Source organism: Amblyomma maculatum, chromosome 4, assembly GCF_055883805.1.
Source record: "Amblyomma maculatum isolate TAMU_Amacu chromosome 4, ASM5588380v1, whole genome shotgun sequence".
Taxonomy (NCBI): Eukaryota; Metazoa; Arthropoda; class Arachnida; order Ixodida; family Ixodidae; genus Amblyomma; species Amblyomma maculatum.
The window spans coordinates 59,933,229-59,948,813 of NC_139347.1; the positions used below are offsets into that span (position 1 = coordinate 59,933,229).

The window sequence follows — 15,585 nt, forward strand, 5'->3', positions numbered from 1 at the left end:
ATATGTATCAGAATTCATTGCAATAACTAACGTCACGCAACACGAAATAAAATCTGGTAATTTAGGCAAAAATCTAGAGGTACAAAAGAAGTAGAAAACGGCAGTGCAAAGGCACCTTCGGTGGAAATATATTACATCACAAAAGCTCAAAAACCTGCCAATTAGAGGCGCTAATATTGGTCTACCTGTGCTAACCATTATGCATTAACAGGGTGAAATGACAGCTTTTGTGATGTGATCGTTGTGCAATTTAACCCCAGAAGGGCCTTTATTACCACTAACCTACTGTGCTCAATGTGATAAAGTGAATTTAGCTCAATCCGAGAAAGATACCATGAAAAGATGCGGCAAGAGATCAGTTATCAGTAGACAAACTTCTGTAACAAAGCTCTAAGCCTCTGTGTTATCAAGGTATGCACACCAATTCAATGCTGTTTCACCATTCTCTTTTTCTCTGTGAAGCTTCTTGTTTGCTTGACTGCACATTAGCTGGAAGAGTCCAAGCAAATACTATAGGTGAACTGTAGATAGCAACTTACCACACAGCCAATGGTCTGGGATGACAGCTCAGCGACCACAGACGAAAGAAATGCGCAAGTGCTGCACACAAGCTTTGTTGACGGTTTCTCTGCCTCCTGCACAAAAGACCAGTTACAGTAGACAGTTTTGGGTTAGGAGTTTATTCAGCACAGACCATACAATGGCACTGATAAAATAATATACAGAGCAAAAATTTGATCATTCAAACTCTGTTTAACCAATTCGAAATCCTAGATAATTCAAAGGATTTCTAGGGTACTGTAATTTCTACATTAAACTACAGTGGTGGTCTGATGGTTTGAACATCTGCCTGGCATGAGGGTGATGCGGGTTCAATCTCCAGGGTACCCACCATTGGATACTTACCACTGGTAACCAACTGCTGGTAACCAACTGATGGCTACCCAGTGGTGGGCACCTAATGACACAAAGATTAGGCACAAGCTTTCCCTGGCCAGTTGCTCTCTGCTGCTTCCAGCCAACTGCACATTAATTTTAATATATGGTTGCTCCACTTATTTGGTAACAGGAATAGCCACTTTATAGTAGACAATTACTGGTTCAAAAAAGCTGCTCCCTGCTGCTTCGATGTGTGTAGCTGGTTTCCACAATGCTTTCAGCAGTGTTAGCACCAAAGCAAGTGAAGCACACCAGGCAAGGGATGCCAAAAGGGTAGAGCTAGTCACTGCCACATGACATTAATGTGGCGTGAAGAATTAACATTAGAAATCGAAGACCAATCTCAAGCACAACCCAAGTACACATCATCCCACAGTTTCATAAGGCTTGCACCCCCTAACTGTTGCCTACAGCCGCGCAGAACCCACCCCATGAATAATGATAAAGCAGTGCAGGTTAGGAGAAGCACCCAACTCTTAGGCCGGCCTTATGCGATAGTACCACGAGTTATCTCTGCCTGCAACGCTATATCCTATTTTGTGCTGTCAATGTTTTTCAAATATATAATTTCTAACACCACGTTTTTACCTAGGTAATTGTTTCGTTTGGTTTGGTTTGGTTTGTGGGGTTTAATGTCCCAAAGCAACTCAGGCTATGAGAGACACCATAGTGGAGGACTCCGGAAATTTCGACCACCTGGGGTTCTTTAACGTGCACTGACATCGCACAGCACACGGGCGCCTTGCTTTTCGCCTCCATCGAAAAGCTGCCGCCGAGGCCGGGATTCAATCCCGCGTCCTTGGGAAAAGTTGTCGAGCGCTGTAACCATTGCGCTACCCCGGCGGGGTCTTAGGTAATTGTGCCGCCTCTTTATTTTGCTTTCATCATTTGTATACCTAGTTTCCTCTGTAAAGCCTTGGTACTTGAGGATACTAAAATTAACACACAATTAAATAAATTACCTTTTGCTTTTCAATTATGTGTGTGTGGTGCTTGCTCTTGAAAACGTGGGTGTCGTTTAGTGTTACCCAGGTGAGTTCAGACCTCTAGTGTTTTCCGGTGCGGACATAAAAGTGTTGCTGCAAAGTGTGGGTGCGAGAGCAGGTGAGAGTGCAGCTTTACTTACATGTTTCAAAATGCTTTGCACCGGTGCAACCACAATGCTGAGCAGTCGCTCCAGCACTTCTCTGAAGCTGCAGTTTTCGGGATGATAGCCTTCCTTCTGCAATAGACATCACAGCCAGTTGCTAAAAGCAGGCAAGAGACCAGTTTTGTTTTCAAAGATGGGGTAGGCAGCAGAATCTATTAGAAAAGCAGCGAAGCTTCTAATCAATGAGTTGTGTGAACCAATGCTCAAGGGGTGCGAAGCATACATCAGGCTGATCCCAGAATAAGCACGAAAGGGCGAGCTCGGAATCCCTGCGCATCCTTCCTCGCCTCTTGCTAAATCTCTCTCTGCACTTCAAATTCTCTCCTTCCTCCTCCCATATCTTCACTCTGTCAACAAAGAATGATGGACGCCGCATTCTCAGAAAACAAGAGAGATTAACAAATGTTATGCATAAAACACTGTACATTCTCGTGTCCTCTTCCTTTCCAGGAAGAAGCCTGTGTTGCGCGAAGGATGGAGAGAAAAATGCATTCACAGGAGCCTGAAAGCGGGCCGCACTCACCATTGTCTTTCGTGCGACAACTTCGACAAGCAGAGGATAGACATTTGAATCGGCAGCGTCGGGAAGCTGAGGCCCATTGCTAGGGCTCTCGGGTGAGCAAGGCCCTTCCAAGTTGGGTCGACTTTCTCTATCCAAGCTCGGTGGCAGCAAATAAGTCAGCTGAGCAGCAGGGCAACACAGAGATGCAAGAACAGCTGCCAGGAGCCGGTCACTACAGTCATGGCTGCGACGGGCCTACCAGAGAGACAAAGAGGCAGCAGTGAATCAAGGAAAAATTTGGATCTTAAAGCTTGCTTTCTCTATTTGCAGTAGGTCTGCTATAAAAAACATTATACAAGATATTTTTTTTTTTTTTTTTATGTAGAGTGAAAATAGTATGGAATAAGATCTTGAAAAGATTAAAGGGACAGAACCCTGGAATTTCGGCATCGAATGTTTTTAGGCGCAATGAAGAGATTGCTGTCTAAAGTGTTCGGTTCCATATCGGGTTTGGTAGAAACACTGTAGAAAATTTTTACCTAAATTGTTTCGATCAGTGCGTGCGCCCGTTTTTATGTAGCCCGATGCTGGTAACCATGAGCAGCGACCGCGATGACTGCTGGTGGTTGATAAAAAAAAAACTACAGAAAAGAAATATAACTGTCACTCTCCAGACAGTAATTAGACATTTTTAGCGTAGAGTAGCATCCTTTTGTTTCCACGCTCAAGGCTATTACGGCATGCCACATCGACGAATGTGTCAATGAACGCTAACGCTATCACCGCTTCAGCCACTGATTTAAAACCTTGTGGCGCCATCTAGTGACCAACGCTGAAAGCATGCGGCTCTCGATGTGAAAGGAAGGGTGGTTTTTATTAAAGGGCGCTCTGTAGAGAGTGCAAAATATAGAATATAAAAGGCACTCCTAGAGCAAAAAAAAAAAAAAGAAACCGTTTAATTGAGAAAATAAGTGATATTTTGCAGGCATGCAGTCACGTGAGTCGCTATACTGATAGTTATAGGGTTTATAAGCAAGATGACGCCTCGGTTGTTTTTAGGCTATTTTCAATGGCAAATTAAAATTGTAAAGCCTCTTGCTTTGATATTGTAATGCTCGATCTGTACTATACGAGGCAAAATTTTTCATTTCCACAATAATCTCATGACGTATTTTTATTTTGGCCAGTGTTCTGTCCCTTTAATTAGAGTTTGTTATAAAGAGCTTTGCTGTTCTGATTGTCCTCTTCATTACAGACCTTTAGTAACAAAAATGTTATGAATTATTAGAAGCATTTACAGAATTGGAACATTCAAGATGAGCTTTCTGTGTTGATACTACTTATAAGCTTGCTTTTGTGAAATACACTGGTAAAATTATCTAAGGAGGAATGAGGGGATCGAAGGCAAATTTCTTATTTTTTTACTTAGAGCAACGCAAATTAGTACACTGTGTTGTAATAGCATCAAACAGTCAAATATGAAGTTTCACTGTGATATATTCCATAGTTTTTGTTTTATCATAGTTTACATGTTCACAAGCTCGTGGAAAGGCTATAACGACTACAACATTCGCTATGGGTCTGTAAATGGTTATAATATTTAATAAGAAGTGTGGTCTATATCAAGACATTGTTAATTTCTTATTGAATTTCTTCACTTTTTTTTAAAGGATGCAGTATGCACCTTCTCCTAATGTTTAGAATGCATCATTACTCGTTAATACTAAATTAATGTGAGCCTGGATAGTAAATCTGAGACTGTCTTGATACACGGCATATGTCAGCAATTACAACAAAACAAACAGTGTTCAAATGCATGCGTCCATTGAGGTGCTATGCTTTCCACGAGCAAGGTGATATGCTAAAAACAGACTAGCATACATTGCCTATGTACATTACACTGTCTGCATGTTTATTTGGAGCCCTTAGAATTTGTTCTTGGGTGAAATATTTCAGTACAAGAGAGAATTAGTGTTGTAACTGCTGAAAAGCTAACTTTTCTAAAATCAACCTTATTTGCTACTTTAGTGATCTGATCCCCGCATCCACCCTTAAAAAATTGATTGGCTGATAATTTAGGAAACCAACGAATTGAATTTAACACATAATGTTGCGAGAACAAATAAAAATGCCTTGAATGAACAGCTGTACTACTCCCCCCAAAAGTTCATACAAACTCATTTCAATTGTCCTCCTCATCCACAAGATTTTGCTGTCCCCGTCCCTTTGTGCACTTAGTTCAAGCAGTCCTCTGTCTGAGTAGCGATGTAGCCATATACTTCTTCTGCTGGAACTGATAAACACGACTGCCACAGCATGACACCGTCCAATAGGACCATGGTGCACCGAAGCTCGGGATTGGCCAGAGAGCAATTATACATGCCGAGGGCCCCCTCAGCCTCCAAGCAACCCACCTTACCCTGCATACTTTTCTGTCACTTGTGCTTGTCATACTGTTACCTGAACATTTCTTCAGGTCACGCATAACTTGTGAACTGCTTTTTCAGCCTACGCACCCCAGTTCGCAGACCAAGAATAGCGCAGCTTTGAACACGCAGCTTTCTCTCTCTCTCTCCGACTAAAATCGGAGCATGACTCACAGGATCAATGAGAAGCTCGCAGAGGCCCCGCCACTTGAGCATGGTGCTTGGGTAGAAGGTGTGGTAACATGCCATGAACGCAGCTTCGCACTCTTCCAGCAAGGTCGTCTGCATAGCAGCTCCTTCCTTGAGCAGCCCCTCCCCTTCCTCCGCGTCCGCATCTGAGGGAAGGCTGCTCCCACCAGACAGGATGCAGCTCAGCAATCCTTGAGTGTCTGCCACACACTCGGCCATCCGCGATGATTCGGGCGGCAGCTTCTTGGAGACAGCTGCACATAAGGCAAGGGCCAGCGGATTTTGGAGGATGGCAAACTCCGCCACATTTGCATCCACAACCCTCAAAGTGTGCCCAAAAGTACCCAGCATGAAATATAACAAGGCAGCTGACATACGACCTCCCACACCTATTTTTCTTGAGCCATTACATGGCAAAAGTATTGTTAATAGGTAGCAACTTGGTGCACAATATGAAGCATGACATGTGCAGATGCATGAACGAAAGGCGAATGGTTCCTTATTCTGCAGAATGTTTTTCACTTTGTACACCACAACGAACAGAAGGGGGTAAGTATGTATACATATTGGTATTGTAGATAGCACTTCCTAGTCATTCGTTAGTCCATTAGCCACAAAAAAACAAAACAGAAAAATAAATTTGGGCACATAAATTGAAGCACTTGATGAAACCGTCAAAAAACATCGTTCCCACTTGTGTTTATCTCAAATGCAGACAGCCATTTTGTAGGTGTTCATCAGATAAGATTGCTACGATGCAAACGGTTTTCCACATTTTCTTCAGGTCCATTCAATAATTCGAGCTTTCGGTTCCTTCGGCCATTTTTTCTGGTCCCTTAAAGTCCGAATTACCGACAGTTTACTGTATTCAGCAGAAATACTACAGCTCCACCTGATTTCATGCAGGCCCTTCCTATACAAAAAGATGGTATATATGGAATCCTGTATAAAAGTATGCTGGATTTTTCGGTAGGGTAAAGGCTTCTGTGCAGTTTTAGTTTTATTTTATTTTCAGATACCATGTGAATTTTGAAAGAATCAAGCTGAACAATGTTTTTGTTTTTTGTTTTTGTTTTCCTCAGTGATATATTTCATATTCGAAGACATTTTTCTCCCATATTCGCACTTAATTCGTACGCGCCCCTAGATGTCGCCTAACCTGCCAACCAATGAGTACCTACCTGACTATGGCCCCTCAGAGCGTCATGTAAAAACATGACATTCTGCAATCACTTTTTCAGTATTGTACAAGTCAGCCACCACCGCTCATTATTTTGCTAGAAATTGCACTGTATAATGCCTAATATTCAACATGTGCAAATGCAAAGGAGTAATAAACTCACGTCCCACTGGATACACCTCGTTGACGTATATACGAAGCAGATGCAGGGACGCGGCACAGATGTACAGCAGGCGCCTCAAATCTAGAACCAGAGCTCTGCCCAGAGTAGAAGGGCTGTCAGAGAGCTCACACAGGCCCGCCCTGAACGCCTTCCAGCCCCAATGCAGCAGTCTTAGTAAAGACTGGAAGCACTCCTGCATATTACAGAGAAGGCAGGCCCAATGTAATCACCCCACTGCCTGAGAGTATAAGGCACAGGCATATACCATAAAAACCCATGTACGCTACAGACCTGCATATAATACGAGATGTTATTTAGCGGCAAAAAAAAAAAGAAAGATTTCATCCGTGTATAATGTGAGCGAAGAAAGGTCAACAAAAGTATTTGGACTACATTTCGTAAATTTTGCGGTTGCTCCGTGAGGCGCATGCGCCTTCAGTCAGTTCAGTTCAGGCGTTCAGTCGTGTCTGACTCTTCGTGACCCTATGGACCATGTCACGCCATGCTTTCCGGTCTCTCACTATCTTCTTAACATCACATAGCTTCATCTGCAATGCCTCGAGAATGCCATCTAACCATCGCGTTCGCTGCCTACCCCTTCTCCGGCGACCCTCAACCTTTCCCAACATCAAATCTTTCTCCAGTGACTCCTCTCTTCTCATCAGATGACCAAAGTAGCTGAGCTTTAACTTTAGAATTTGACCCTCCAATGAGCAGTCAGGGTTTATGGTCGACAATATCGACTGATTTGATCTTCTGGCAGTCCAAGGAACTCTTAAGAGTTTTCGCCAGCACCACAATTCAAACGCGTCAATTCTTCGGCGGTCAGCCTTTTTCACAGTCCAACTCTCGCATCCATACATCACAACTGGAAAGACCATAGCACGGGTTATACGGATCTTGGTTGGCAGACTAATGTCTCTGCTCTTTACTAGGCGGTCAAGGCTAACCATTGCTCTCTTTACCAGAAGCAGGCGTCTCCTAATTTCATGGCTGCAGTCTCCTTCAGAGGTAATCTTGGCGCCCAAGAACAGAAAATCTGTCACAGCTTCCGCATGCGCCTTGCACTTTCGCATTCAACGGCATGCCGTGCCAGGCATCAAATAGCGCCACACACCTTGACGTGCTGGTGCTGGTTCACACTATCTCGCGCTGACAGGCTTGATCAGACAATTTCATGCACTGTGAGGAGAAGAGCAACTCAGATTTTCCCTGGCAATCGTGGAAGCCACATGGTCCTCTGTCTGTTCCGAAACCAGTAGGCCGCCTCTAGCTCGGACACAGGACGGAACCGCACAAACTGCCGTCTAGCCTACTTCATGCTCGCACTGCTTCACGTCTAACACCGCATGCAGGCACGCGGCGTGTGTGCCCAGGAAGGGCTCTCGGATTCGGAGCTTTTGCGGTCTTCACAATCTGGTGCATTGTTTACCGAGAGTTTCTAGCTAGACGTCTTCCCGTAGAAATTCTTCAGTACCTCTAAACGTGTTCATTATCCCACATTTCTCTAAAGTATGACACCGGAAATGCCAGTGAAGCATCCGTGATTCGGCTGTAGGACGTGGCCAGTGTGACGGAGAGGCAAATGAGAGATCCGTGCAAAATGCCGAGTGCTGCTTTCGCTACTCCTAGATCGTGCGAGGTGCTATTGACCTGCTTCCGGCTGCATATGTGTTGCGAACATCGTGGTCAGCCGTGGTCATGTCATGGTCGCAAGGGACATGGGGTCCATGTGGGGAAACTAAAACCATCAAAACAGTGAACGAACACCACCAGAAGATGGCGCTTCCTCTTGCTGATAGCACTGAATAATAACGAAGCTGAATCTGCTCGGATCAACATATGAGGCAGAAATCTGACATCATAAAATCAGTTAAAGACCTCCTATTATTCGCAGGTTTTTACGGTAGATGACAAGCTTTTCATAACTCATAATTACAGGCAATCAGTCATTAGCTATGTGACATGAAATATCTTTTAGCACAGTGGTTGGCCATTTCAAAAGAACTGGTGTACACATACTTTTTCTGAAGTAAAGCAACCAGACATGCAAAAAAAAGCCCCGCCAGGGTGGCGCAGTGGTTACAGCGCTCGACTACTGTTCCCAAGGACGTGGGATTGAATCCCAGACTCGGTGGCCGCTTTTCGATGGAGGCGAAAAGCAAGGCGCCCATGTGCTGTGCGATATCAGTGCATGTTAAAGAACCCCAGGTGGTCGAAATTTCCGGAGTCCTCCACTACGGCGTCTCTCATAGCCCGAGTTGCTTTGGGACGTTAAACCCCACAAACCAACCAAACCAACATGCAAAAAAAAAAATCTATGCTCGATTACGACTTGCAATACGCTCCCATCACAAATATGATTGCCATTTCACATGTGTACCACTGTGAGCTTCCTAGAAACAACAAAGTAATTTTTTTAAATATCATGATGGCATCATGAGGCACAAAATCAACATTAAATATTAGGAATAACGGGTGGAGGAGAGGAATAGCACTTAGGCTATCCTACTCCAAACATCAGAGCCACTAGAACTCATCATTCTGTGCTATGCCATCAGCGTACAGCCAGAGTTTAGAAAGTCAGTTACACAATATCATTTAATCAGTAGGTGGTCACAATAAAAACTTCACTAATCAATACTTCACACACTGTCTTCTGATTTTCACTTCATTCGATACCTCTGAGGCATCTCATTATTACTTTGCTGGATGCTGGATTTAAAGCTTTAAACCTTACAGCGTGTTAGTCTCCCCAAGCATAGGACTGACAAGTGGGGATGCAGGGAGTTACCTCCATTTCTTTCCTTTCTTGCATGTCGCTTTCCAGTGCTCGTTAGAAGGGATGCTTTAAAAACTGGCACTCTCCCCAGTACCCTTGAGCAGTACAAATCATACGCCATAGGAAAGACTACTTAAAAAAAAAAAAAGCGAGAAATAGCAGCAGATTACTAACCGGTGTTACTGTTCTGGAAAACTTGTGACTCAAAACGGTAATAGATTCAGACTGATCGGCAGGCTGGCTTGATGTCTGCACATCTGGAGTAATCACCCTGAAGAAAAAAAAAATTAAAAGGAGGAATAAATCAGGGGTGAAGCAGGTGTTCCAGAGGTGCAAGAAATGCCGGACTACCATCTCGCTCTGCACTGTGCTATGTGCAACAGGGCCTAACCTCAACTGGAACAACAACACTGACACGTTAATTTGGCCCGGCGTCTCATAGCCTAAGTCCCTTTGGAACGTTAAACACTACAACCAAACTCATTACAAACCAATTTTAAAGTGATCAAAACATTTAGCTCGTTTTCATGAGCTTTCATGCTCAGTTACGTTTACAGGTCTATAAAAGTTAACAATGCCTCAAGCTTTTGACTTGTCATAAGCCATATGTTCTCCAGTATGTATATTTCATGCACCCAGTCGCAATCAATGCTTCCAGGCAGAGATCAACATTTCCAAGTCTACTATCCAGTCTTCTATTAAGAAGAAAAAAATTGAAGAAGCAACTCACCGATATAGAAGCTGAGGGATCTGCCCAGCGTTAACATCCGTTCCATTATTAGACTTCTTGGAACTCTTGAAATAAAAGACAACCCTGAAAGAGAATGTGAATAATTGCTGCTTATTTGACTCATCCTAAGAAAAAAGCCTGGTGGTCAAAAATGTAGATTTTAGACTATGACCACCGGTTGTGCCCAAGAATGTCAGTTTTTCAAGGCACTTACCTACTGAATACTGCGAATATTCAAAATTTCAAATATGAACCGAATTCGAATATGGGGAAAAAATGCCTTCAAATATCAAATCAAATATAATAATGGAAAATTAAAAACTAGCAAACACTGTTCATTTTGTTTATTTCAGAATTCACATGTATTTGCAAATGAAACTGGAATTGCTCTTCTACTGTACTAAACTGATACTCTAGTGAAAAATTCAGGATAAATTTTATACAGAAGCCTGTAGACAGGCTGTCTGTACAGGAAGGACCTGCATAAAACCAGGTGGAGCTGCTATATGACTGCTGAACACAGTACACTAGTTAATTCAGTCTTCAAGTGACCCGAAAAATGTCCATCAAATTCACCTGAAAAAAAAAAAAAAAAAAAAACACTGTCGAAAAATGTTTTCATCACAGTAATTCTATTTGATGAACCCCTGCAGGATGGTTGTCTCTGCATCTGAAGTGAAACCAAAGTGAGAAAGACATTTTTGCCCGATTCCATCAGGTGCTTTGTTTTGCGCAGACTGTTGGGAATGCCGTCGTCCCGAACGAAAGGAAAGCTCTTCACAAAACAGCTCCGTCGCGTTTTGGGTACTGCAAGCTCGCGTGACCAAGCATTGCAGTGAAGCGTGCGGTGCGGTGAAACTGTGGAGAATTCAAAAGTTTTCGGCGTAGCCGGTAATTTTCAAATATCAATTTTTCAAATAGCAATATGAATCAAATAACAAACATATTCAATTCATATTTGGAATTTAGAATATTTGCACAGCCCTACTGGATACATATATTGTGACCAAAGTACTAACATCAAGAAATGATGGAATTTCGATCTGCTGCCTTAAAGAGGTTAATCATCATTCACACCGTTTGTTCCCCAGACATAGAAAAAATTAGACAGCCTCTTAGATGTCTCTTAAGAGGAGAATGGCAAAAGCCTACCCTTCCTTTGCTTCTCATCATTTGCCTCTTATCAGCGTTTGTTGCAATGCTACATATAATTATAATTGTTTTACGGGAAGGAAAGGTGCAGTATCCGTCACACTTTCTCCGGCAAGTGTGAGTTTGGATGGCACACCATCACTCCTGTCGTGTGGCATTCTATGGCACTCGTTGAAGATTGCAGATGGCAGGAATGCTAGACAAGAACACATCTCGCAAAATCTTGTGGAATATGACACACCTCGCGTGCAACTCACGCGCACAGGATTTTGTTCCATGCCTAGAAAGGCTTTCGCCTTAAAAAACTGTGTAAGGGTCGACAGACTTGCCATACTTACTGATCTTCAGTGGTGACAACAGACTGGCCGCTTGAGCCACAGTCGCTGCTAGGCCCCGAAATGTGGGCCCACACAATGTACCACCGGTTAGCCTGTAGTAGAATGGGCTCTTCAAACAGTATTGGGTACTTGTGCCTAGGGCAAAGGGATAGCGAAAGAGAAACAAAACAAAGTTTACGTAAACTAACGCACAACAGCAACAAATGGAGACACTAAACAAAGGACCTATCAGGGCATAACTGCTGTAAAAAGCAAGAGCAATTTAACGAACTCATACACGAAGAGAAGTCTTAAGGTGGAATGTACATTTTTCTTGATGCCCTAGGACAAGCACTCTATGTAAATCGTTCGCAGTGAGCACAGACACAAATCGAAGATCAAAAGCTGTGTGCCTGAAACAATGGCAGTTTTGCAGGTCAGTATAGGTAACCAGTGTCTACTGCTGGGAACAAAGAAGTGACAAAAGAAAAAAAAGCAGAGAGAAATTTACAAAAAGAAAAAGAAAAGTGCATCAGCTGAGTTGGTGGTGTGCTCACGGCCTCACCTTGCACCACACTCGTACGGTATTTCTTCAGTCTCGGCAAGGAGCTCGCCGTCGGTTTCTTGGTCCCCGCCGTCCACGCCAATGTCGAAAACCTGTCAGGCAACCATGAGTAAACGTGGTTACTATGCAGGTTTGAAATGAGAGCTAAGTTCACTGTCCTCCCAAAGGCACGTGTGAAAGGCTCTGCCTTGTCCCATTACACACCTTGCATTCTAGTGATGCGCAATGCCTTATTACACTGCTGTATCAAATCCAGTACAAACAAAAGAGCACAAAAATAAATACGGGAATGAGACATCTATGTACTGTATACAAAAGCCCCCCCCCCCATAATACAGAAATAAAACGCTTCCAAACATTTCAGTGCTTTTTTCTTCTCATTTCTCACAATGATAAGAGACAGTAACCGTGGGGCAGTCAAGGGTTCGGTACTTGCTTAAATGTATCAGGCACGCATGAATATTTACTTTGTTTAAAATAGCATCCTGTGTGTGACATTATTCAAGCTATCGAAGCTTAATGTTGCCTTATGCTAAAGTTTCTTCTCTTCTACTGATGTTCGAAGGGGAAGCTGACTATATGAAATCCTTTTTAACTGAAGAAAGAAGCACGCCTAGTTTTGCATCAGAGGGCGATGTAACAGGTGCAGCAAACACAGTTTAATACATGGACCTATTAAGAATTGTTAAAGCGTTCAGTGCATATGTCCACATACCCAGCTACACCTAACTGGACATCACAAGATGCTTTCAAGAATATGCAGGCCAAGAGAGCCCAAACAGGAAACAAGCAAACTTTTGCCTACAATTAGATTCCAAATCCCACCTATAAATTTTGACAATTAAATTCGGACTAATGATTTTCTTACGTATTACTGTACTGCCCATTCATATTCTAAAAATATCGGACACTGCAACGCTGTAGACGCACATCGGACGCCGTTGGTTCATCGTAAAAGGAGCACAGTCCTTGCATAATACAGGACAAGAGAAATGGCCAATGGGCATGCAACACTTTGTGACCATCCCTTTTATTTATCATGGATCCTTTTTTGTTTACAATGTGAGTGTGTTAGTTTGTCAGCATTGGCAGCGTCGACCGTTTGAAACCTCATAGGCTTGAAAAATCACAAGCATAACTCTGCAAGGCTTTCAGTGCGAGTGTGATAGGAGCCCATCTTGGCAAAAATTGCAAGGCCGCATCAGCGTCAAGCGTTTGAAGCTTCGCTGCCTTAAAGGTCATAAAATGGTTACGAGCATAGGGCGTAAACGGCACGGGCGAGCAGTCCTCTGCTGTGACGTACAACTCACAATGTTCCGAAGAAACTTTCTACCTCCCCAATCCTCAAGCCTCATTGCTCAATTTAAGCAGCTGTGATGCTGGCGGCGCTGAAATGCAGAACGTTGCAGAAGTGTGCGCGTGCATGAAGAAATGCTAGCCTGACAATAATCTAGTTGAAGCCATGCCTCCGAGTGCTTCCCAGGTGTGTACAGAACAGTCTGCTGAAGAAGGAAACACCATGAGGTACGACTATAAGATTCAGAATGTGCAGAGGTCAAGAAGACAGATCCTCATTTTGAGGCACCGACCCAGTGAGACGTTTTTGTGCAAATTCAGTTCAGTACTCACCCTGATGCGAGCAGTGTACTCTCCACGGCCGCCAAATAGGCCCACTCCTCCCAGGAGGATGTCAGTGTCGGCCATGAAGCGGATGGCCTCTACGGAATGGCCGGAGTAGCCCCAGCCTCCACCGTGGCCTGTTCAGAGCAAGGCAATTCACCAGTGAGATGATGTCAGCATGCTCCATAAAAAATGGCATGCAGGGTTGCCAAAAAAAAAAAAAAGCTAAGCTCGAATCATAACTTGATCACAAGCAGATATATCCAAAACAAAACTGGCGTTAAAGTACCAAAGGTGTTCTTCTGAATTACTCAAATTTTTTTTTCTTTTTGTGCACGATAGGAAAGTGGCTAAATTTCTCCCGCCATGCCTTACCTGCCATCATTTCCACACACTTTATATATCTGATTCTTAACACAAGACAACTTAAATTTTTTAAGCATATGTAAATTTGAGAAAATGTGCCGAGCGTATTTTTAATTATTATTACAAATGTTAAGACACAAAGCAAAATTAAAAATTACGCTGCACTGTACAAGGTGGCTCACAGTACCGTAATATGCCTGCATTGGCATCTCTCTTTTTACTAAAGTTCATCTTGCTGTCAGCTCATGCAGTAAAAGCAGAAAGCTTTTTCAGTCCTCTAAACTTTATGCTCCGGGCATTGAAGTTGCAGCTACAAAGAGTTCTCGAGTGCACTCACTCTCGAACCGGTTGACAGTGGAGAAGTCTTCACGGGCATACACTCGAGCCAGGCTCTGGTGCCGTGCCTGCTCGGCATCCTCGCGCACGCTTAGCTCTCTCTCCTGGGCAGCTGTCAGCACGTCCAGAGCACCAAGCAGGTTAAGCGCGGCCTGACAGCGGCCAACCGGGTGCCCCGCAACCCCTGGAAGGCTCAGCTCAGGACCCAGGAACAATGGCAGCCGCGTGCCTTGCTCTGAAAGTCCCTCCGGAGACGTATGCAGTGACACCGCCTCGCTCCGCACCACACTGTACCAGCTCAGCTCAAGCGTCTTCTGGTTTAGGCTGCAGAGGTGCGAAAGCAAAGAAGAAGGTAGTGCTGTAAAAACTTGCAATTGTAGCAGTAAGCTGGTGACTGGCAAATTTGGATTCACATAATGAATCAACTGCTGCCTTTCAATTGGGAAACCTATGTCAAAAGAAATCCATTGCCACCGGCAGAAAACTCTCAGAAAACTAAGCTGTAGAAAACACAAACCAAACGTGCCATGCGGCACATGCTTCATTTCATTTCTGCAGAACAATGAAAATTGTCAGGAGAAATTCTCACAAACTTCATGTGCCGGGGCCATTTTTTATTAATTATTCCCTGTTTGTATACAGCTGCCTAGGTGTAATTAGGCATATCTTTATGTCAACTATGCTGCTGTCAACCACACAGGCACTGACGGTGCACAGTGCATGACTGTAAACACTGGCAATACTTAATTGCATGTTGATGACAATGAAGCTAGAGTTTTGTTTCCAGTATGAAACTTGTAGACCCTCTTGTTCAGTTCCTAGCATATCATATTAACGCTACGGCTAAGCAATGCAATAAAATAAAACCTCAGTCATATGTTATTTAAGAAAAGCAGGAAAAACATATTATTCGGGAAAACGTATGGTCCAAACTGCCCGATTTTGAAAAATTTAACTGCTCAAAGAGGTACAAAGGCAGTCAGAATTGAGGCTTTCATTGCAAAGTGCAGATTAGCATTCATAGACATCAAGCATGCGCAACTCCTTTTTTTTAGCTCTCAAAGAATTCAGTCCTTATTAACATTGCCCTAAGTGCGGAAGAGATTTAGTAACAAATTTAATTCATGGAGGGCAATGACGAGCCAGGATTTCTTCCTTGGACGTTTCC

At 43.4% G+C, this 15,585-nt stretch overlaps 1 protein-coding gene across 4 annotated transcripts in view; it reads right to left on the bottom strand.

Annotated features, from left to right (window-relative positions):
• hiw (MYC binding protein highwire) overlaps positions 1–15,585 on the bottom strand; it is a 155,797-nt gene that overhangs the window by 95,465 nt on the left and 44,747 nt on the right. For all 4 annotated transcript variants that reach the window (XM_084601663.1, XM_084601661.1, XM_084601662.1 and 1 more), the window contains 11 exons: positions 14,419–14,741; positions 13,725–13,852; positions 12,096–12,187; positions 11,552–11,686; positions 10,062–10,145; positions 9,506–9,602; positions 6,550–6,742; positions 5,192–5,460; positions 2,613–2,846; positions 2,066–2,161; positions 540–635 (listed from right to left, as the gene is read on the bottom strand). In XM_084601663.1, coding sequence (XP_084457789.1) covers positions 540–635; positions 2,066–2,161; positions 2,613–2,846; positions 5,192–5,460; positions 6,550–6,742; positions 9,506–9,602; positions 10,062–10,145; positions 11,552–11,686; positions 12,096–12,187; positions 13,725–13,852; positions 14,419–14,741 — 1,747 coding nt within the window. The remainder of the gene's footprint in view (positions 1–539; positions 636–2,065; positions 2,162–2,612; positions 2,847–5,191; positions 5,461–6,549; positions 6,743–9,505; positions 9,603–10,061; positions 10,146–11,551; positions 11,687–12,095; positions 12,188–13,724; positions 13,853–14,418; positions 14,742–15,585) is intronic.